Source organism: Acartia tonsa, chromosome 7 (assembly GCF_053477335.1).
Source record: "Acartia tonsa isolate MP-2025a chromosome 7, ASM5347733v1, whole genome shotgun sequence".
Taxonomy (NCBI): domain Eukaryota; kingdom Metazoa; phylum Arthropoda; class Copepoda; order Calanoida; family Acartiidae; genus Acartia; species Acartia tonsa.
Genome location: NC_137266.1, coordinates 42160581 through 42184151, shown reverse-complemented (window position 1 = coordinate 42184151; position 23571 = coordinate 42160581). Strand labels below are relative to the sequence as shown.

General features: G+C 33.3%; 1 protein-coding gene and 1 long non-coding RNA gene across 2 annotated transcripts; both read right to left on the bottom strand.

Annotated features, from left to right (window-relative positions):
* Window positions 1-7518: 7518 nt before the first annotated feature.
* LOC145324325 (uncharacterized) lies at window positions 7519-8265 on the bottom strand. Its single transcript, XR_013881244.1, has 2 exons — window positions 8197-8265; window positions 7519-7800 (listed from the first exon to the last, which is right to left on the bottom strand). It is a non-coding gene; the product is annotated as an uncharacterized LOC145324325 (long non-coding RNA).
* A 2424-nt stretch (window positions 8266-10689) lies between these two features.
* On the bottom strand, window positions 10690-22583 carry LOC145324556 (FMRFamide receptor-like). The gene is made up of 12 exons (XM_080167138.1): window positions 22522-22583; window positions 21983-22093; window positions 21429-21512; window positions 18068-18131; window positions 15144-15192; window positions 14420-14501; window positions 13906-13984; window positions 13508-13600; window positions 12964-13029; window positions 12489-12539; window positions 11249-11359; window positions 10690-10764 (listed from the first exon to the last, which is right to left on the bottom strand). Exons 1-12 carry the CDS (start codon window positions 22581-22583, stop codon window positions 10690-10692), a joined length of 927 nt encoding a protein of 308 aa, XP_080023264.1.
* Window positions 22584-23571: the final 988 nt, after the last annotated feature.

The following is a 23571-nucleotide window of genomic DNA, read 5'->3' as shown; positions in this document are numbered from 1 at the left end:
ACGTCGGTTTTACATATATACATATTTTTCCAGGGTGTCGGAGCCGTTTAATTTTGATGCGGCTCCGGCTCCTACCTTAAAATTAATATATCAATTTTTGTTCATTATTGAATTTGATAAAATAAAATAAATAATATAAAATATTTTGCTTTTATTTGATTAAAGCTATATAAAAGTAGAAGGATGTGTGTCTATTTGTTAAGTAACAATAGTTTTTCAGTTTATTATATGGAAATAGACCGTTGCCAAATTATAATATTACTTTAAAAAATCATTTTTAGCTAATCTGGAGCCGGAGCCGTTTTTAACGAAAAATACGGCTCCGGATCCAGCTCCACCAAAAATGCAGGCTGGCCACAAACATGCTATTTCTACTATTTCCGCTATTTCCACTATTTTTGCATGCTATGCATACTATTCCAAAAAATTATGCTATTTCCACTATTGTCCCAAATTGCATACTATTTCCACTATTTTCCAAAAAGTAGCGGGTTTTATCGCATTTTCACAGTATCTTTTATCCTATTTCTAGCCCCTGCGGGGGGGGGGGGGCGCTAACCCTGCGGGGCAATCATTACCGCTTACCTAACCTAAAATAACTTATCAAATGCTACTGTGAAAATATGGCAAACTTGCTACTTTGTTTTCAATTTTTTTAGAAATGTTTCCAGAAGAAAGTTATTGGTATTTCCATAATCAATGTAAAGATATCTCCTTTTAAATTTTAATAGCATTGAGGAGTACTTTTATTATTAAATGATCCTATAGGTAACTGAGGTTTATGATCTCTTAACTAATATAAATCCTCTGTTTTTAGGTTCTTTTTCACATAACAATTTTTAACGGCTGTAAGTTTGAAGCTAAAAGACCAATTTTTTCAGAAAATGTTTTTGTGTGTGTAAATTTTATGTTAGGATTCTCAAAACATAAATTTCAGCAGCGGAAGCTGTTCTTGGCAGCTGCCAGCCGGGGCTCGGCAGGAAAACGACGGTGGATATTTATAAAATTTTAATACCTCATGTGGACATGTTGGAAAAGCTTAAGTTTAAAATTTAAAGTAAAAAATTTCGGTCAAAGGATCCTTTTAAACATTTCTGGAAACCTGGAGGATCAGAACGTGCAGGATCAAACCTTGAACCTTAAATTGGTGCCTATATACAGGGCGACCACTGCATACTATATATACTATTAGTATTTATACTATATAAGATGAATTTGGATACTATATCATACTATATGACAAAAATTTACTATATATACTATATAATATTAGATTTAGATTACAAAAAACGAATATTTTCAGTTTTGAGACAACCCCTCTAAAGGAGTGTTTAATCTTTTTTTCACAGTATGATTTATCCTATTTCTAGCCCCTGCGGGTGGCTTCATCTCTGAGGGGCAATCATTAACCTTTAACTTACCTAACCTAAAATAACCTATCAAAAGATACTGTGATATGACAAAAATGCATAAAGCTTTACAGTAATTGAGAAAATCCTGAAAATATATTATTGTTTGTGATTATGTTTTAAATAGGTATCAGTTATTTTTCATAGAATTAACTTAACTGGGGAGGGAAAAGTTTTGCCACTTTCGCTTACTCCGTGATTATTAAGCTAGGTATAAATGTGAGACTATAGGTTAGTTGGGATAAAAGTTTACTTTTGGGTATTAGTTCACTTTTATTTATTCATGTTTTAGATAGGTTTCCAGGTTTAGATGCTGCAGGCCGGAAGGTGGTTTCTGGACAGGTAAAAAATTTAAAATTTTTGTTTGAAGATTTAGAGATCAACTTATATTAAACAAAATATGCATCATTTAGGATGTTATTAACATCTGAAGAAAAAATGAAAATTAGTCTCCAGGATCAAGTCCTGCAGGCCTCTAGGTTCACTCTTGACAGGTAAAAAATAAAATTTTTTATTTTTAGAGTTAAAGGTCAACTTTTAAAACAGAATGTGTATTTTTTGATCTTATTAACATATCTGAAGAAAATATACAAATCAGCCTCCAAGTTCAGGTCTTGCAGGCAGCATTTCGGAGACGGAGCCGGGAGCAGCAACATTTTTCCAGAGCCAGAGCCGTATTTTTCGTTAAAAATGGCTCCGGCTCCAGATTAGCTAAAAAGGATTTTTTTAAAGTAATATTATAATTTGGCAGCGGTCTATTTCCATATAATAAACTGAAAAACTATTGTTACTTAACAAATAGACACACATCCTTCTACTTTTATATAGCTTTAATCAAATAAAAGCAAACTATTTTATATTATTTATTTTATTTTTTCAAATTCAATAATGAGCAGTAGCCGGAGCCATATTTCCAGATACAGCTCCGCGGAGCCGGAGCCGCATCAAAATTAAACGGCTCCGACACGCTGCTTGCAGGCCTCCAGGTCCACTCTGGACAGGTAAACAATCAAATTTCTTATACGAAGAGTTAGAGGTCAATTTATATAACAGAAAATGCATTTATTTGGATAATATTAACACATTATTATATATTAACATAATATTTTACCTGTCCAGAGTCCATCTGGAGGCCTGCAGCACCTTAACCTAGCCTGGAGGTCGATTGTCATTTTTTCTTTAAAACACATAAATAGTATCTAAAGAAGATGCTTATGTTGTTTAATAAACTAACCTTTAACTCCTTAAATTTAAAATTTTGATGTTATAACTGTCCTGAGTCCACCTGGAGGCTAATTTTATTTTTTCCTTAAAATATATAAATAACATCCAAATATAAGCTCATTTTGTTTAACAAATATTCCATTAACTGTTCAAATCAGAAGTTTGATTTTTACCTTCCCAGAGTCCACCTGAGGGTCTCCAGCACCTGAACCTGGAGGCTAAATGTCATTTTTTTCTTCAAATATGTAAAAAAATATCCAAAAAGATGCATATTTTGTTTAATATGTTGACCTCTAACTCTTCAAACAAGAAATTGGAATTTTACCTGTCCAGAGTGGACCTGGAGGCCTGCAGAACCAGATCTTGGAGGTTGATTTTAATTTTTTCTTTAGTTATGTTAATAACATCCAAAAAGATGCATTTTCTGTTTTATAAGTTGACCTCTAACTATTCTAATAAGAAATTTGAATTTTTCACCTGTCCAGAGTGAACCTGGAGGCCTGCAGGACCAAAAATTGGAGTCTGATTATATTTTTTTTCTTCAGATATGTTAATAACATAAAGATACATATTTTGTTTAATAAGTTGATCTCTAACTCTTCAAACAGAAATTTAAATTTTTTTTAACTTGTCCAGAAACCACCTTCCAGCTAGCCTGCAGCACCTAAACCTGGAGACCTATTCAAAAAAATGATTAAATATACGTGAAGTTCTACCCAAAAGTAATCTTTTATCCCTAATGACCTATAGACTCACATTAATACCTAGCCTAATAATCAAAGAGCTAGCGAAAGTGGCAACCCCCCCCCCCTCTCCCCCCTTATATGTGAAATTACTTTGATAACAGCTTTGCCTTGAGTTATTATTGATGATTTATATACTATGTATTACTAAATAAAACAAAGTCCGATACTATATCATACTATATGAGTAAGAAAAAATATACTATATCTATAATACAAAGTAGAATGATGTCTGTCCGTCTGTCTGTCTGTCTGTCTGTCCGTCTGTCTGTCCGTCTGTCTGTCCGTCCCTTAAGATCTCGGTAACCACTGAACCGATCGGATTCTACTCTTCAGGGAATATACCTACTGGTCCTGTGGTGGTTTTAGGCTATTTTCTTGGGGGGTGGGACACCCCCAACCCCCCTAAAAATGAAAAAAATCCCCCCTCATTATTTTTTTTAATTGTTTAAAATTTGGGTGGGCATCTCCAGAGGTAATTATTTTTTTTTTCTTTAATTACCCCTTGAGGCACAGCCCCTAGAGGCTAGGGGCGAAGCCGCTAGTATACTATATGGATTTAAAAAATATACTATAAAAATACTATATTTATTTGGTTTTGGAGTGGTCGCCCTGTATATACATATATATGATATTTTAGTATTTTGGTAACATAAAATGCTTTCTTAAACTCAAATATTTTTTTCTCTTTACCTGGATGATCCTGCCAGGTTTGTTGGCATCCTGTGCCCGCTAGGAATGAGATATTAATAAAATTCTTACCCTCACTTAAGTGTCATACCCAAACCCATTATTTAAGTTACTCAGTGCCTATAAGATCAAGGGGGGGGGGGGGTTCTCTGGAACCAAAATTATGAACCTTGCAGATTTTTTGGACTTAAGCTTTTATGGATAAATTAACATTTAGTTAGATGTCACCCCACTTCCAATTTCCCTAGCCCCGCGGGGGTTAAAAAAAAGCCTTTAAATTAACCTAACCTTAACTATCTCATAAACCATTTGATCATGAGAGCAGATTTTTTTGGACTTAAGCTATCAGAGGTATGATATATAGTTTAAGCAAGAAGCAACTACCCAGCCATCACACCCTAGTCCTCCGAGACTCGATAAAACCCTAAAATTTGATCTAACCTCAGTTTTCTCTAAAACTACTTAATAAACCATGCAGATATTTTGGACTTAAGCTTTTATTAGTGCAGACCAACTTTTAGTTTAAAAGTCATTCTCCCCCCCCCCTAGCCCTCCGGGGCTCAATAAAACCCTAAAATGAACCTGACCTTAATTATCCCTAAACCATTTAATCATAAAAGCAGATTTTTTTTCAATTTAAGTTATCAAAGGCATCAGTTATAATTTTAGCAAGAAGCAACACCTTAGCCCCAATCCCCCTAGCACTCTGGGACTTTATGAAACCCTAAAAATTGACCAAACCTTAGTTTTCTCTTGGATCACATTTGAATCGTGCAGATATTTTGAACTTAAACAATGTGTATAAAATAACTCAAGTTTAAGAGTCATTCCCCCTGACCCCCCCCCCCCCCTATGCCTCTAGCCTTCTAGGGCTTTATAAAACCCTAAAAATTACCTGGAATCCCTTAATTTACCATGCAGATATTTTAGCTTTCATTGGTATCAACCAACTTTTAGTCTAGAAGTCAAACTGATGCCCCCTCCCCCCTAGCCCTCCGTGGCTCAAAAAGACCTTAAAATTAACCTTACCCTAGTTAGGTATCTCTTAAACCATTCGATCATCAGAGCAGTATTTTTTGGACTAAAGCTGTCAGAGGCATGAGCTATAGTTTATGTAAGAATCAACACCTGAAGACCTTCCCCCCTTCCTCCCCTGCCTGCATTTTAAGGCATTAAGTTGTTTTAAATGCACTTTAAAATGCATGCTATTTTATACTATTTTTTTTAAATGCACGCTATTTCATACTATTTTATGGAATTTGTACATACTATTGCATACTATTCACTATTTTCTGCATACTATTTTATGCTATTTTGAAAAAAAGTCTGTGGCCACCCTGAAAATGTTGCTGCTCCCGGCTCCGGCTCCGAAACACTAGTTTTCCCAAACATGTTGTCATTGTAAACATTTACAAAAGCAAAGCTCTACAATCAGACGTTGATATATGACAAATAAACTTTTCGAGTGTTAGAACCTAATAATAAGAATATTTTTTTATAAACCTAAAATATATTTACTATCCTAACATGCCAGGGGACCGACCCTAATTATAGAAAAGCTTCGCTTAAACAAGAATGACATCTTCTGAGAGTGTTTTACTCTTTGTGGAATAATCAATAATCAACACAGGGAAAGACAGGACCTAGGACATAGGCTGGGAGGTGAAACATTATTATTAAGTTAGCCGCTGTCACCCCCAGCCGCGCGGCTTTTCATAGGCTACAGCCGGTTTATCCGCGAGACTGATGTTGTGGCCAAAAAAAAATAAATAGCTGCGGCCACGCTCGACCATACTCGGCTTAGACCAGCAATAGTTGACGAGCCCTTGTATTAAGCAACCTTTCAAATTTATGATTGTGTTTTATTGTTAAACTAGCGAATCCGCCCCCAAAATAGTTATAAACTTCCCGCGACCTATGTCAAGCTACTCTGTAAATATTAACCATAGCGGTTAGCGAGATCCTTCGGTACAGAGATCAAGTTACTATTCTAGAAGGATAGCTGATAGTTAAAATTTTACGGGTAAGCTAGCCCTTAGTTTTAATAAGAAATAAATAAAAAAATTAGTTTTCAAATTTATTTACAACAAACTTGTAATATTCACAAAATATATATATTATGTACAATTATTAATTTTAATTACATTGCGAGAGATTATGATCAATGACAAGACAATGGACGATAAATTGATATAAATTCCCGTTGATGATAAACAAAAATGCCTCTTCCGTAGAATTAACCATTGCATTGGTTGAAAGATTTACGCACTGTTATATTTAATCAATGGACCTAAGTTTTTAATCTAATAAATGAACATGAGATATCGTGATTATAAATCTTTCGGTACCGGTATTATTTAAAGTACTATTGTGGTAGGCGGCATACGGACAAGCCTTTTCCAGAGTATGCGATGCTCCGTGTTTACCAAATAACACCCCGACGCTAATCCCAGCTTGAAACGCTTCACCCTACCACACTATGTCCTTTCCCTCTTGCATGTCAGAGAATGTCTTAACATTATAATTTTTTAATAGTGATGCCTGCGGCAAAAAAATGTCTTGTGGGTGGGTCGAGGGCATTTTGCCACACCTGGAACCTTAACAATTGTGGATAACTTTCTGGTTTATGCAAGTATGAATTAAGGTACAAAAAAATGATCACAATTTCGTAATAAATTTTGGCGGTTTCGCTCGAAGTGTATATGTCGAACTTAACCCCTGCGGGGGAAGCTAACTCTAACATAACCTAAACTAAAGTCCTAAACAAATTTTAAAAAAACCCTATACCCCCTTTATTTCAAATTTTTCAAAATTAAGGGGAGGGGCTGCCTGTGCTCGACTAGACACTATGAAAGAAACCACCAAAAATTATTTAAGTACAAACTTAAAATACAGAAAATATTCACAATATTTTTTAAAGCGAAGCTTTTCTATAATTAGGGTTGGTCCGTCCGTACGTCCGTCCGTACGTCCGTAACGGATAGCTTTTTTCATTAATTTAGGCATGTTAGAATTGTCCTATCGATTTCAAATTTTGCATGGTGATTCCTTTAGTAGTTAGGTACGATTTAGAAAGCGTAGCAACTCTATAATCATTACCAAAATGTCCGTACGTCCATTTTAAACATGTTACTTTTTTTCTTTTTTAACAACAAATTTTTATGTGAACTAATCATCTGATTGATCTGATTTTTGGTATATTGATTCCTGGGACAACAAAGTATATTGTAAAAAGCGAAGCAACTCTTTAATCAAGTCCTAGAAATGTAAGTATGTCCATAAACATTATCCTGAATCAAGCACTTTTTTTCAACAAATTTACTTACAATTTTGCTTTGACCCTTATACATTTCTATTATGATTATTCAGTTCTGACACTATATAAGTGTTAATGTCCGTTTGTCCTACCGTTTCAGTGCTTCGCTTTTATGGATGTTGCCATCCTTGTTTACTCAACAAGATTAAAACAGGGCTCGGCAGCCGCGTGTATGCCTCGGTGAAATCTTCATATTATAGCTTTTACATTCAGCTGGATGTCTAAACCTGTACGTTAACAGACAATCCATCTTTTTCGAATCTTTTTTTTAAAGCAGATTTAAATTTGAGGCTTATGCGCGGCTGCCGAGCCCTGATAAATACCAATAGACAACAAGCAAATATAGTTTTGATTATTAATATATTTTGATATTTTATATCTGTGTTTCTTTACTGAGATTTTAGCGGATACATGTCACCTAAAATATTTATCATATTAAGAAAAACAAGGATGATAACATCCATAAAATGTGACAGTCAAACACTTTAATAGTGTAGTACAGAAGCTGCTTATAGTGCCTATAAAAAATGACGTCATACACGCAAATAACCAATGATTGGTCATTAAACAGAATAAATATCAAATGGCAGGCCGGTATACTTTTTGCTTGGCCAATAGTTAGCAAGTATGACGTCATTTTTTATAGGCACTATAAAAAGCTTCCAAATAAAACATTAAAAAATTTATAGGAATATGTTTAAAACTGTAACGGTAATGCTTATAGAGCTGTTACGTTTTCTAAGTTGTACTTTATTCTTATAAGAATCATTATGCAAAAAAGATAAATTGCATGAATCTATCTATCAATTACTACCTGATACTGGCAGCTACCACCCCCCGGACTGGTAACAACAGATATAGACCTCAAAACACTTCTTGCACTATTCATTGATAATTTATTCAATTTGAATTGATATAAATTAAGTGTCGTAAAAAGTATGCTGTTTTTTTTGTCTATCCATATGACGGGGGCACCGTGTTCCAGAAAAGCCAAAAAATGACAAAAAATCATAGAGAGTGTATATTTCAAAATTTTGATGAAATTTTATTTAAATAGCAATAAGTATCCATATATCTTTCAATATAATGGCGAAATTTTAAATATCTCCATCCTGGCTGGCACAGGATGCCAGCAAACCTGGCAGGGTCATACAGGTAAAGAGCAAAAGTATTTTGTTTGCCTTAAACTAAGCATTTTAAGTTACCAAATACTAAAATATCCTATACCAGTACATAACAATATCAAATTTAGGTGTTTAAGTCAATTTCAGGGTCCAGGTATGATCCTGCAGGTCCTGATCCATCAGAAATCTTTTAACAGCTCTTGAGACCGCAATTTTTGACCTATAGACTTCAAATTTTAAACATAAGCTTTTCTAACAAGTATGTATGACCTACTGAAATCAAATGAAAATCTGCCGCCGTTTTTCCACCGACCGCCGCCGCCGAAATTTATATTTTGAGATTTCTAATCTAAAGTTGGCATACAGATGAGCCTATTTCTTATTTATTTTCTGTGTGTATATGTAGGGAGGGAGGGGACAATGGGCTGTTTATTATAATAGTCCCCAAATTCACCAAATAGCGTTTTCTTATTTGTAGGCATAACAATTTGCTGGACTTTTATTGAATTTTGATTGGTTGGTTTATTAGTTGAGTGTCCAAACATTTAAATCACTAATTTATAGAATGGGCAATTTTGTGCATTAGCATTGGGAATGTACATTAATTTCTCGGCCATTGTCTAATCCCTATAAATCTCTGATATGTAAGACTTTCATTTTATTTTCAATTTACTTGAAAGGAAGCATTTTCTATCTTAAACAATACAAATTCTACTTGTCTTTTTTAAATAAGTATGAAAGCACCTTTGGAAAAAGGTTGCTTAATAAAAGGGTGAAGGGAGTAATAATGCTAACGAATTAAATAAGAATATATATTTGAACTAGGAAACGACATAAAAATTTTTAAACTTCTAGCTTTAATGGGTTCAGATGTGGATATGAGTGGGGCATTACCCCCCCCCCCCCCCCCCAATAAAAAGGTAAAATGGTTCAGATAAGAGCCTAGACATTTAGGGATAATCTTTATTTAAAACTTTTCTTTACTTTTAGTTTAAATGAATATGTGTTTAAAATAAGTAAAAAAATAAATTACTTTTATATCTTTAAAAATTGTTATTTTTTGATAGACCCAGTATCTTTAGGGCTTAAAAAAAACAAACTTCGCATACATTCGCATACACAGGGTAAAGTTCTCTGATATTGTACATACATCTAATATCACCATGTAAGAGGATTTGCTTGCGCTCTTTTGCGCTTAAGATATCTGGAACCAAACGTAAAATTTACATTAGAAGAAAATTGTCTATTTTACAGAAATCGGGTATGCTAAGAATACCATCTACAATTACAACAAAAAATGGAGATTTGACTTCTTTTAAAGGCTAAACGTATAAATTATTACATCCTGATTCCAAAAATATATAATACTTCAAAATAGCTTCAAAAATAAAGGGTCCACACTGATTTGAAATGTAGTTTAGTTGAAATTAAAAATAGTGGTTAACAATGATGAAAAGGAACTTAATTCCATACCTCTGGTATAATTACACATAAAATTCTTAATTTTCATAGTAAAGAGCTAATTCTTTCGGCTTTATTTCCAAAAACTTGTGTATATTACTAAACAATTGTTTAAAAGTGTATTTTCCAAAATGTAAAATACGATTATTTGTCACTCAATGGAACATAGTGGGGGGGACATGGAATATACAGTCTCTATGCATTTTTGGACAAACGTACATATTTAATACACTTTCATATTGGCATAAATGGTTAAGTATGCTAAACCAGACGCTTGATTTAATAGTTTGATTAGAGAAATCGCTTGACTTATAAAGAGGAACAATCGAATTAAGATTTTAAGACAAAAGTCTTTCAATCAACAGATTCGTTGTCTATTGGGTGTTTTACCTATTACCAGGGGTAGCTATTATAACAATCAATTCTACAAAAAATCACGAAACCTTTTAAAGTATTTGGAAGTATATTTTGTTTTCTCATGTAAGTGAAGAGAGGTGGGTAAGAAGGGGAGGAAAAGGGGAAGAGGGTTGTGGGGAAATTTTTCTTATTCCTTGGCTTAACAACTTTTGGGACTTTAGTGAATTTTGATTGGTTGATTCTTAAGTTGAGTGTACAAACTTTGAACTACTAATTGTAATCTTTTAAAAGGGTAATTTTGTATATTATCATTGGGGATATACATAAATTTATCAGTCATTGTCTTATCCCTTTGATCCCTGATATCAATAATTAAATCTTTCTAGTTCTACAAATTGAATAGATTGCCTTGTTGAAGAAGTCCCTCTGCTAGTTCTCTCCTAAATTGAAATAAAATATTAATAGATTTATTACTCTTGGCAGCCAATTAGACATAATATTCCGTCCAACTTAAGAAGGAATTTATAGCAGACGAGGATTTTGTGATTTAATCCAATAAATTTTTGGACGAAAAAATTTCTCCTAGCTAATTTTTCTTGTATAAGAAATTGAACGGTCTATAAATGTCTTATTATATGGATAAAATGAAGAATGTTTACATTTTTAATTAATAATATGGTCTGATTTTGTTTCTTCACTGAATTCCTATTGTCCCCTTTATGGAGTTGTTATCGAATTTCTTTATATCTATTTTCAAGAGTTTATTTACCTCGGGAGGACTATTATAAGCAAATTATCGTATTTGTTGGATCAAAAACTGTAGGCATTTTTTAAATTTTGGTTGGTTTTAAATTTTGCTTTTGTCCACTGGGATTTAATAAAATGTATCATCAGTTGTCTTATCCCTTTAGATCCCTGACTTACCTGTAGTTCAAAGTTATCATTAGCCTCATCAACTTCATCCCCTTGGCTATCATCAACTTCTTTATTGTCAACACTGTTGTTCTCAGGCGTAGCTTCATTCTCACCTCCACCCTATATACAATTAATTGTAACTAGCGGCTACGCCCCTAGAGACATCTAGGGGCTCTTGACGAAGTCTACCTCACCATTTTCAATTGTAGTTTTAAAAAGAAAAACTTTAAAAAATTTAGGTGGGGTAATTTAATTTTTTCGGTTGATTTTTTTGGGGTGGTGGTACCCTCCCCCAAAATAGTTATTAACCTTCCTAGGACCTGTAAGAAGCTACGTTGTAAAAGAGAACCTTTTTGGTTCAACGGTTAGCGAGATCCTTTGGTACAGACAGATATACTAATACGTTTATATAAGGATTGTACATCTTTGGTTGACTTGGTGTCATATTACAATAAATATACAGAATAAAAAATTATTTTCTTAAAGTAATAAACAGAATCTTGTATTTAAGCAATTTCGCAACATTTTTTGTTCATACATTCAAATGAATAAATTCTGCTTATCACTTTTGAACACTCCACAAGTGTTCATGTTTGTTTGTTCTGCAGTTTAATTTCAGAGCTTCGCTTACATGAATGTTGTCATTCTTGTTCATTAATAATGAAGCCTTTTTTAAATAAAGCACAACAATAACTTATGAACTGCTTGCATGGGTTTCTTGCAGATTTATATGTCAGCATCACAGACAGAGACGGTTGACTTATAGTGCAGCTTTGCTACAAAAAAAATATACAGTTCCAAAAAATCTTCATAAATATATAAATAATCTTATACAATATTCCATTTATTTTACATATTACATTTCATAAATATTTGATAACTATGGTATCATATTAAATTCCTTTTGCCAGTTTAATAAAATAATATTCTTTTATAATTTGCAATAAGGATGACAACATTCATAAGTAGCGACGAACAGACATTTTTAATTATAGGGTAGGTTCGGCACAAAAAAAGCTAGTCAAAAGTTTAAATAAGACTTTAAAGAGTTGACATTTATAATCAAAATCAAAGATATTCAGCCTTTTGTAAAAATTTTGGTTAATCTTTTAAAAACACTGGACCGATTGGTCTGCAATTTTTATGAAATGAAATTATTAGTTAATAGTATTCCAAGTAAAATCTGAAAAGAAACAGCTTTTTTTTTAATATAATGACATTGCTTTATATGTTAGAAATGTATTCTTACCGGTACTTTGATAAATATTAGATATTTCCTCACAATTGTCATAAACTCAGCCTAAAAAAAAGCATTTAATAATCATTAAAATATTTTAAAATTCTTATTAAATCTATTCTATTGTCATGCGGATTTGAATCATATTTCTCATAGGCCATGGCAAGGTTTACGGCTATTTTTGTGGCAGGGTACCACCACCCTCAAAAAAGAAATCACTCCATGAAAAAATATCCCATTACACAATTTTCTTTTTATAAAACTAAAATTGAAAGTGTGTTAGGGGGGGGGGGGAGTTTGACAGAGGCAGCCAAGGGCGTAGCCGCCAGTTTTCTCATAAAATGGTCAGTAAGAAGCTATTAATTTACCTTTTAAGATTAACTTATATTTATACATATATGTACAATACGGAACCAAGACGTATCTTGTGTAATGACGTACATACCTACCCTTATTCTAAAGTGGCTGCGCTACCAACACAATATACCTGAAATTGAGATCCAAGCATGCAGTAGGCCAGAAAGTTTACACTTGAATTCAACAGAGCAAAATACTGAAATATAAAATTAATCTCAATTAAAATTAAAAATATCTATCCAAATATATATACGAGAACAATCTAACATTCAATCTATTAATCTTTCTATCAACTTTTTATCTTTAAATTCTATCTAAATATCTATCTGTGAGAATATTTCTCCTACTAGCTGACTAGTGCAGGGATAGTATCTATCTATCTACCTGTGAGAATATATCTCCTACTAGCTGACTAGTGCTGGGATAGTATCTATCTATCTACCTGTGAGAATATATCTCCTACTAGCTGACTAGTGCTGGGATAGTATCAATCTATCTACCTGTGAGAATATATCTCCTACTAGCTGACTAGTGCTGGGATAGTATCTATCTATCTACCTGTGAGAATATATCTGATACTAGCTGACTAGTGCTTGGATAGTATCTATCTATCTACCTGTGAGAATATATCTCCTACTAGCTGACTAGTGCTAGGATAGTATCTATCTATCTACCTGTGAGAATATATCTCCTACTAGCTGACTAGTGCTGGGATAGTAAACAATTCTACTCGAGAAACATTGAAGAATTATCTGTATGTTGGTCACCTAAATAGAAAGAAAATTTTGATTGCAATGAAATTACGCTATGGTTCTTCTTATAATGTAGCTTCTCATAGGTCCTGGGAAGGTTCATGACTATTTGGGGGAGGGTACCAACACTTTTTCAAGAGAATTTACCGCTAGATAAGAACGACCACCCTATAAAAATATTTTTTTTTACTTTTTAAATTCAAATACAAAACTAAAATTTTGGACTTTAACCACCCCCCCCCCCCTTCAAGTGCCCGTAGAGGCGTAGGGGCGTAACCACTAATACAAAATGTAAGAAACCATATATTAAAGAAAAATACCTCATATATTCCAATGGTCAGCCTGGGAGTGTTGAAAATAACGAAAAGAAATACCAGAGCAACAGCTATACGGGCCATTCTAAAACATAGAACAAATATGATATCGTCCATCAACTCTCAGCTTATAAACAAGCATGACAAACCTTCAAAAGCAACAAACCTACTAAAGGACATACATTCTAAGGGATAAAGGTCCTAAAGGGACATCTCTTAAGTAAAACGTACTAGGATCTTTTTTTAGAAATTAGGAAATAAAAAAAATCTTCCAAAATTTGAGGCCAAAATCCACCAACAGTAAAACAATTTAACAATCAAATCTAATATGACGATAATACACACGGATCTAATTAAAAAAAATGAATTTTATTTCTTGAATAATTTTATACACAGGATGAAATTCAAAAATCCGTCTGATGTTTTTTTCAAATTCGGTGTAGGCTATTCAGGGTTTCGAACCAGATACAGAATTGCATTACAAAAACCGACTGATATATTGAATCTTAACCCTTTATACCTGAAATGTTTAGCCCTTCGGCGCCGACTGCTTGTCAACGTACTCGCGGGTATAGACATATAGATTCGGAAATTCATTACACCTTAATAAATAAAAATTAAGATAAGTGAATAGGGGGTAAATGGATTAATAAATTAATGGATGAATCGACAGATAGATTAAAAGATGTAAATGTCTAATGTAAAAGAATGGATAGGGTAATTGATAAATGAATAAACAAATAGACTTTATATGGATGGATAAAACATCCGTTTGATGGATGAATTAAATATATACTAGCGGCTACGCCCCTAGAAGCCTCTAGGGGCACTTAAGGTAGTAGGGGAAAAATTCGACCTCATCCTTTTTTAAATTTAAGTTTCCAAAGAGTAAAAAAAAATTTGTGGGGAGAGGGGTGAAGACACCACCCCAAAAATAGTTTAAAACCTTCCCAGGACCTATTAGAAGCTTCACTGTAAAGGAGAACAATATCGGTTCAGCGGTTAGCGAGATCCTTCGGGACAGACAAAAAACGTTTATTACTTTATATAATAGGATGATAAAAATACATAAAAATAGGGTCTAAACAAGACTTTACAAGGATGACAACATCCATAAGTAGCGAAAGACTATAAAAACGGACAAAGTTATAAAGCATAGCAAAAAAACAAGAAATGGAGAGATGAGATTAAGCTTTGCTACTATAAAGAAAGATGGAGAAAATCAAATAAAAATTAATGATCACCTAGAATTATCAATGGTATGAGTCCAGTCGTTGATAAAGGATGCACAACCTAGAACAAGAACAATTATGGACATGTTCCTAATTCGTAATCTTGGGTGTTTAAACAATCTGAGGTTGATTCTTAAAAAACTTTTGCCTCACTAAAAATTCTTTGCTTCGCTAAAATTAGTGAGGCTTGCAAAAAATTTAGAGGGGATAATTTTGCCTCACTATTTTAGTAAGGCAGAGAGCCAAAAAAGTTTTTTTTTTGAGAATTCACCTCTGGTTAATGCCATATCTGGATGCACACAACCAACCCTTTGATTGGATAAACTTTATCTAAGTGTCTTATGGTTATGCGTTTCGCCTGTTTCTGGGTCAAGGCATTAACCAAACCCAGGGAGTGAGGGGACATTAGACTTCATATTACACTAGTCCCCAAAGATTTATAATAACGTTTTATTTTTCGTTGGCTCATCAACTTTGGGGACTATTAATGAATCTTGATGGCTTGGTTTAGTTAGTGTTCATACGTTTCAACCACTAACTTTAATCTACAGTAGGGGAAAGTTTATGTATCATCATTGGGTCTGTACATGCATTAATAGGTTATTGTCTTATCCCTTTAGATCCCCAAATTACTATCGTCATCAATGTTTCATAAGAAATTCAACCATTTGTAAAACTCATCACCCACTCAATAATACTGAACAAATAAACTTTTAAAAAAATAATTGTTTTCATACTCAAGTTGTTAATAGTTAGAATTTTCTTTTATGATTTTATCAAACAAATTTATTCAGGGTTTGGCAGCCGCGCGTAAGTCCGAGACTAAGCCTTTAATTTTAAACCCGTTTAGATGCTTTGAATTTTTTTTTTTTTAAATGGGATTGTCATGTTTTGGTAAAGAAAAGATTCATTCTAGTTGATTTTAAAAATTGTATGAGGTTGATTTCCCTGAGGCTTACAGGCGAATGAAGCGGGGCTGCCGACCCCTAAATTTATTTATTCAATTTTCAATATTCTTTTTAAAACAATAAAATAAAGATTTTAAATATTAAACAAAATGATGATTTTTATTATTATAGTAGCATAGCTACTTACAACAATGGATAATCCGTCCGTCCGTCCTTTAGTTTCTATCCAACGAATGTAATTTTATTAAATTATTGTCCTTTATAGTTGAGTTCTATTTTTAAAAATGAAGCTATAGAAAAATGACGTCATGCAATACCAAGGACCAATGATAGGCCAATACTTAGACTAGATTACCAATGCAATGGCAGACATTTTTAAAATTACTTAATTGTTTTAATTATCTATCATATTCCTGCGCTACTTATATATTTTATATGTATTTTCTTGTTTATGATTTAAAAAAATATAATAGAAAATTTGTTCAAAGTTAAAAAAAAAAAATATAATAAAATTAATTTATAAATATCTAATATTTAAGACATGTTTAGGTTAATATATTTATTTGGTGTTTTTTATTATTTTTCTTTTAAAGTTTTGATTAAATTTCTCCGTACAATAACTTATTTCTCATAAATATTAAGAATTAATATAAACAAGGATGTAGTTCCATAAAAGCAAAGCTCTGAAATCAAATGGTAGAAAAAAGGAACACGTTCACTTGTAGAGTATTAAAAAAGCTGAATATTTATTAATTTAAAGAAATACACAAATAGTATATAAAATTGTGCAAAATTTCGATTTAGAAACCTTATCTACAAGGCTAGTCTAAGAAATTTTACATGATTTGTCTTTTTATATTTTTTTTGTGTTAATGTTTAATTTTTTAGTAGCGAAGCAAAGTAGGAAGCAAATGTCCGTCTGTCCGTCCGTCTGAAACGTTTTGGGGGAAACGTGATTTTCTCGGCTCCCATTCCAGATATGTGGCTGTAATGAACACAGTAATAGTGTCTGACTGATTATGACGTAACAAAAAAAAATTAGCCAATGAGAGGCCGTTATTGACCAATGGTAAAATTTATTGTGGCCTCTCATTGGCCAATTTTTTTTGTTACGTCATAATCAGTCATACACTATTACTGTGTTCGGCTGTAATATTTAGGGATTTAATTACTTTAAATTTTACATTTACCCACAAAGTTTTATTAAGATTTGCTTATTGGTTGGGGTACTAGTTTGATACCTACAATTTTACGTTATAAATATTAAAAGGTTTCGTGATTTTAATGTTTATTTTTTTTTAAAATTGCTATATAGTACTTGATGTCCATCCATCGTTTTTGAGCTTCGCTACTTATGGATGTTGTCATCCTTGTTTATGTAATAACTCTTCTTAGAAATATTGAATGTTATTAAGAGGATTATCTTTAAGTAATGTTTTTACTAATATAGCGAAGCTACTATCTTAGTCTATAGTCTTTTGGTGGGTTTATTTACAGTAAAGGGTACGTCAACGCCCCTAGCTTTTAGGAGCTCTGTATTCAAAAGAGCAGTGAGGGGCTATTAATATCTTATAACCATCCCAGGACTTAAAACAAACTAACCTAAAACCATCATGGGACCTATTTGAAGTTTAGCTAAAATAAAGAACCCAATCGGTTCAGTAGTTATTGAGATCTTAATCTTCAGCCAAAAAAGCTTACTTTATATTATGAGGGTATATGGCATTTTACAACTAGAAAATTACAGTCATTTGATTTTTTTTGCCCATATGTATAAATGTGAATTTGACTTCTAGAAACTAAACACTGTTGAAATCTTAAAATGAAAAAAACTAGGTGCATTTTACAGCCTCGATGAATTTTATCGTTTGTTCGAATAACAATAAAACGTTGTTTATCATTCCAGTGTAAGATTTTGCCTATCATACACCTACTATTTAAATTGACAGAAACACACCCACTTTTTGTCAAAAACACAATGGTTGCACTTTTGCTTGTTGTATAAAACTAAAGAATATAAATCAATACCTGGAAAACTATGAGGAACTTTAGAAAGGAGAGAGTAAGATTGCTGGAATAACTCACAATAAATCTAAAAATTGAAACAAGTAGCAATTAAATTAGGATGATGTAATTATATGATTAAGATAATTATATAATTAATTATTTGTATCTTTTTATTAGGTAACTTAATCATTACCTTTTTAATTGTAAGAAAAATACTAAATATAAATATTCTCAATAAGAATAATTGGTTTATGTCATAATATTAGCGGCTATGCCCCTAGGGGCACTTAAGTTATAAGGAGAATGGGGTAGTCGACCCTTCCACTCTCAATTTTAGTTTGGGAATAAAAAGTAAAAAATAACTTTTGGGAAGGGGTAATGTTTTCTAGAGGCGATTTCTTTTTGGAGGAATGTGGACCCTTTCCTAATATAGCTTAGAACTTTCCCAGGACCTATATAAAAAGCTACACAGTAAAGGAGAACCATATCGATTTAATGGCAAGCAATATCCTTCTGTACCCTAGTTAATAGCTTAATCAATAGTCTTAGGTATAAAAAAAACTCACAAGATAGAAAATAATTTTTAAAAAATCAACTTTAGGAGAGGGTAGGAGCCTCCAGTTTGTAACGTAATAATGATATTAATTCAATTTTTACAAGTGTTATTTTTTTTATAATCTCCTTTGATTAAAAAAAAAAGTAATTAAGGATTATTGAATTTTCAAAAAAATTAATAATTTAAAGTTACAAGATTTGTTGGATGCGAGAATAGTTATTTCTCGTATCGTATTATAAACGGCTTTCCGCAGATATAGAATGTACAATTATAAGATTAAAACTAGTTTTTTTAGCCCCGTGGTGCCGAAGGCACAGGCTAAAAAAACTAGTTTTAATCTTATGATTGTACATTTCTATATTCGTAGAAAACTGGATATAATACGATGCTAGACATAGTTTTTTTCGTATTCATGAGAACCGGTTCCTATCCACCGGATTCGAATGAATACGAGAAATCTTATTAATGGTTTCATTTTTAAAAGCGAAGCTTTTCTATAATTAGGGTCGGTCCGTCCGTACGTCCGTCCGTCCGTACGTCCGTCCGTCCGTCCGTAACGGATAGCTTTTTTCGTTAATTTAGACATGTTAAAATTGTCCTATCGATTTCAAATTTTGCATTGTGATTCCTTTAGTAGTTAGGTACGATTTAGAAAGCGTAGCAACTCTATAATCATTACCAAAATGTCCGTACGTCCATTTTAAACATGTTGATTTTTTTACTTTTTTAAATAGTTTTTTTTTCGTTAATTTATGCATGTTAGAATTGTCCTATCGATTTCAAATTTTGCATGGTGATTCCTGTAATAGTTAGGTACGAGTTAGAAAGCGTAGCAACTCTATAATCATTACCAGAATGTCCGTACGTCCATTTTAAACATGTTGATTTTTTTACATTTTTAACAACAAATTTGTATGTGACCTAATTATCCGATTGGTCTGATTTTTGGTATACTGATTCCTGGGACAACAAAGTACAATATTATAAGCGAAGCAACTCTATAATCAAGTCCTAAAAATGTAAGTATGTCCATAATCATTATCCTGTATCAAGCAGTTTTTCAACAAATTTACTTACAATTTTGCTTTAACTCTTATACATTCGCATTCTGATTATTCAGTTCTGACATTACACAAGTGTTAATGTCCGTTTGTCCTACCGTTTCAGAGCTTCGCTTTTATGGATGTTGTCATCCTTGTTAAATAAAGTTTGAGTTTGGGAATATTGTTTTAAGGGAAAGGGGATGAGTATGTTAAATCCCTCGAAAAATTTACTTAAAACCTTTGTATTAAAACCTTTGTATTAAAAGTCGGCCTGTTAAACATTTTTCTCCTTTGTATTATGTATTATTAGGTTTAAATCTATCATATGTTGACGAGTTAATTTTCATAATATAAGAAAAAAATACTCTCTTAGCTAAGTTAAGTCCTTTCTAAAGAAGTATGTTTAGAACTTAATTTACAAGTAGTTTTTAGAAAGCTCACTTACTTTTAACTTCAGAGTAAGAGTTACATAGAAATGTAAATAATATCAAATTTGTTTTTAAAAGCGAAGTTTTTCTAAAATTAGGGTAGGTGCGTACATCCGTTAACAGTTAGGTATGACTTTGAAAGCGCACCAACTCTATAATCGTTACCAGAAAGTCCGTACGTGAAAACATGCTGATTTTTTTACTTTTTTGACAACAAATTTTTGTATGTTAAAATTATCCGATTCATCTGATTTTTGATATACTGATTCCTATTACAACAAGGTATAGTATTATAAGCGAAGCATCTCTCTAATCAAGTCCTAAAAACGTCAGTATGTCCTTAAACAGTAACATATATTTAATTAGTTTTCAACAAATTTACTTATAATTTTGTATAGACAGACATGTGCATTAATATTTAGCTTATTCAGTTCTGACACGCAACTAGTGTTAATGTTCGTTTGTCCTTCCATTTCAGAGCTTTGCTTTTATGGTTGTTGTCATCCTTGTTTAAATAATTTTACTTCTCTTCTCTCTTTCTTAATCTTTTTGATCTAGCTATTTTTGTCTCTCTGACTGTCTGTCTGTCTTTCTTTCTGTCTGTCTGTTTGTCTGTCTGTCTAGCTGTCTTTCTGCCTGTCTGTCTTTCTGTCTGTCTGTCTTTCTGTCTGTCTTTCTGTCATTCTATCTTTCTGTCTGTTTGTCTGTCTGTCTTTCTGTCAGTATGATTGTCTGTCTGTCTGTTTGTCTGTCTGTCTAGCTGTGTAGCTGTGTTTCTGCCTGTCTGTCTTTTTATCTGTCTGTGTTTCTGTTTGTCTGTGTTTCTGTCTGTCTGTCTTCCTGTCTGTCTGTCTGTCTGTGTTTCTGTCTTTCTATCTTTCTGTCTGTTTGTCTGTCTGTCTTTCTGTCAGTATGATTGTCTGTCTTTTTGTTTGTCTGTCTGTCTTTCTGTCTGTCTATTTGTCTGTCTGTCTAGCTGTCTTTCTGTCTTTATGTCTGTCTGTCTGTCTGTCTGTCTGTCTGTCTGTCTTTCTGTCTGTATGAATGTCTGTCTGTCTTTTTGTTTGTCTGTCTGTCTGTCTGTCTTTCTGTCTGTATAATTGTCTGTCTGTCTGTTTGTTTGTTTGTTTTCTGTCTGTCTTTCTTTCTTTCTTTCTGTCTGTCTGTCTGTCTGTCTTTCTGTCTGTCTGTCTGTCTTTCTGTCTGTCTTTCTGTCTGTATAATTGTTTGTATGTCTGTCTGTCTGTCTGTCTGTTTGTTTGTTTGTCTGTCTGTCTGTCTGTCTTTCTTTCTGTCTGTCTGCTTGTCTGTTTGTATGTATGTCCATCTATCGATCTACCTATCTAACCCCCTACCTTGGTATATTGAATACAATAGCAAATAGAAAGCTTGGTACCACATACAGGAAGAAAAGAGTCCAATGTGTGTAGACTGGTCCTCTGTTCAGGTGGTTGCAATCATTCTTTTATATCTCTTGGGATTGGGGATTGCTTCCCTGTAAGTATAAAGGTTGACCGGTTGGCGAGATTCTTCGCTACATCAAGAAAAAAAAGACAAACATCATGTTGCTTTTTAAATAAGAATAATGCAAAGTAACCGGATTTTTGTTTGTTAGGCAACATATGTACTTTCCTCATATGTACTCAAAGGCCTTGTTAAGCACAAAAACTCCACCCCTTTATTTTGAAATTAAGGGGGTTGGGGGAGGTAGTTTATATATGGGTAGACCCGCAGTGTTAGGCCCTTATATGTATCGAAGAAATACCCTTGTTTTTAATTTGTAATAAAACTAGGGGGGGGTCAGTGCTGGCCAGGTACATTGAGGGAAATGTCACAATTTATTGAGTTATAGAGTATCTGTGCCACTAAAAAAGGATGATTTTTAACATTCCTAGATCTTGACATGTACTTGTAAGGTTCATACACGGCCTGGTATCTTTCCATAGTGATGGCCATGGTCAGAAATACAGAGGCCGCCAAGGAAAAATGACAGCCGCACTCTGCCAGGGTAAATACTGAACTGAAAAGAAAAACAATAGAAAAGCATTTCTTAAAGTATAGTATAAGGTCCCGTAAAATTTTAATATACCAATCAATCAATACTTAAGAGAAAAGCAAAGGCATAACGAAAAAAAGTACATCAACAATTGATAATTGTAATTACCTAAATGAAAAAAACACTCCTTAAAAAGCATTCCTTAAAGTTTAGTGAATGCCCCATTTACTTAATAGTAAACCAATCAATAAATACAAAAAAAACTGAGCGTAAAGAGAAAATGACATCCGCACTCTACTAGGGCAAATTTGAAAAGAAGGAAAAAAAAACTATTTTAGACATAAGCATTATTTGTATAATGCTAACTATTCAATTTTGTCATACAACAATCATTAAATCAAAAGAAAAAGTGAGACATAAAGGCTTATATGAAATTACAGTACAGGCAGTACCTGAGAAATTTAGAATTGAGCGCCTTTGGAGACATGAGGACATTGGTGATGATGAAGATCATATCTGCCAGGCACAAAGACAACAACAAATGGTGGAATAAGTTCTTCATGGACCTAAAAAGTACAAAATAAAATTAGTAGCGAAAATACTTTATCATTCTTTGTCCGTCTGTCCACACTTCCGCCTGTTTTTTCCGTCAGTTTGTCCGTCTGTTTGTCCGTCTGTCTGTCCGTCAGTCTGTCCGCCCGTCTTTCTGTCTGTCTGTCCGTCCGTCTGTCTGTCTGTCAGTCTGTTAGTCTGTCAGTTTCACAGTATTTCTGTCCGTCCGTCCGTCCGTCTGTCTGTCTGTCTGTATGTCTGTCTGTCTGTCTGTCTGTCTGTATGTCTGTCTGTCTTTCTGTCTGTCTGTCTGTCTGTCTGTCTGTCTGTCTGTCTGTCTGTCTGTCTGTCTGTCTGTCTGTCTGTCTGTCTGTCTGTCTGTCTGTCTGTCTGTCTGTCTGTCTGTCTGTCTGTCTGTCTGTCTGTCTGTCTGTCTGTCTGTCTGTCTGTCTGTATGCCTGCCTGTCTGACTGTCTGTCTGTCTGCCTATATGTCTATAACGCGGTGGGAGAAAATATGGTTTTATTATTATTTAAGATAGACTACTATCTTTTCTGGTGAAGATTCCCGGTTTGAATGAGCATCCAGATTATATTCTATTTTGTCCGTCAGTCTGACGGTGATGCTTCCAAAACATAAATACTTAAGGTTTCGTGAGAATAAGGCTATTCTCTAACTTTCTTTTTCTGCTCTATAACTCACTTTGTCCAGTTTTCCGTCCATCATTTGCATCGCTTCTCATGTATGTTGTCATCCTTGTTCAATAACCAAAAGACTCCTTATTCTATTTCACAGGGTTTTCAGTAGAGTAACATTGACAGACAATCAACAATTAATCATCAATTTTCATGTCTGACATAGCAGCAGTAGAAACCAATATAACGTCTTAAGTTATGACACAGTAAAATCAAAGAAATTAGCAGATGATTTGCTATTTCAGATAACGATAC

Excerpts from the sequence above, each read along its gene's own strand:
- LOC145324556 (XM_080167138.1), bottom strand. The coding sequence starts at position 22,583 with ATGATCTTCATCATCACCAATGTCCTCATGTCTCCAAAGGCGCTCAAT. Across the intron at positions 13,985-14,419 it reads CGAAGGGCTAAACATTTCAG|AATGGCCCGTATAGCTGTTG; the intron begins GTATAAAGGGTT and ends TCTATGTTTTAG. Across the intron at positions 11,360-12,488 it reads TAATATTTATCAAAGTACCG|GGTGGAGGTGAGAATGAAGC; the intron begins GTAAGAATACAT and ends AATTGTATATAG.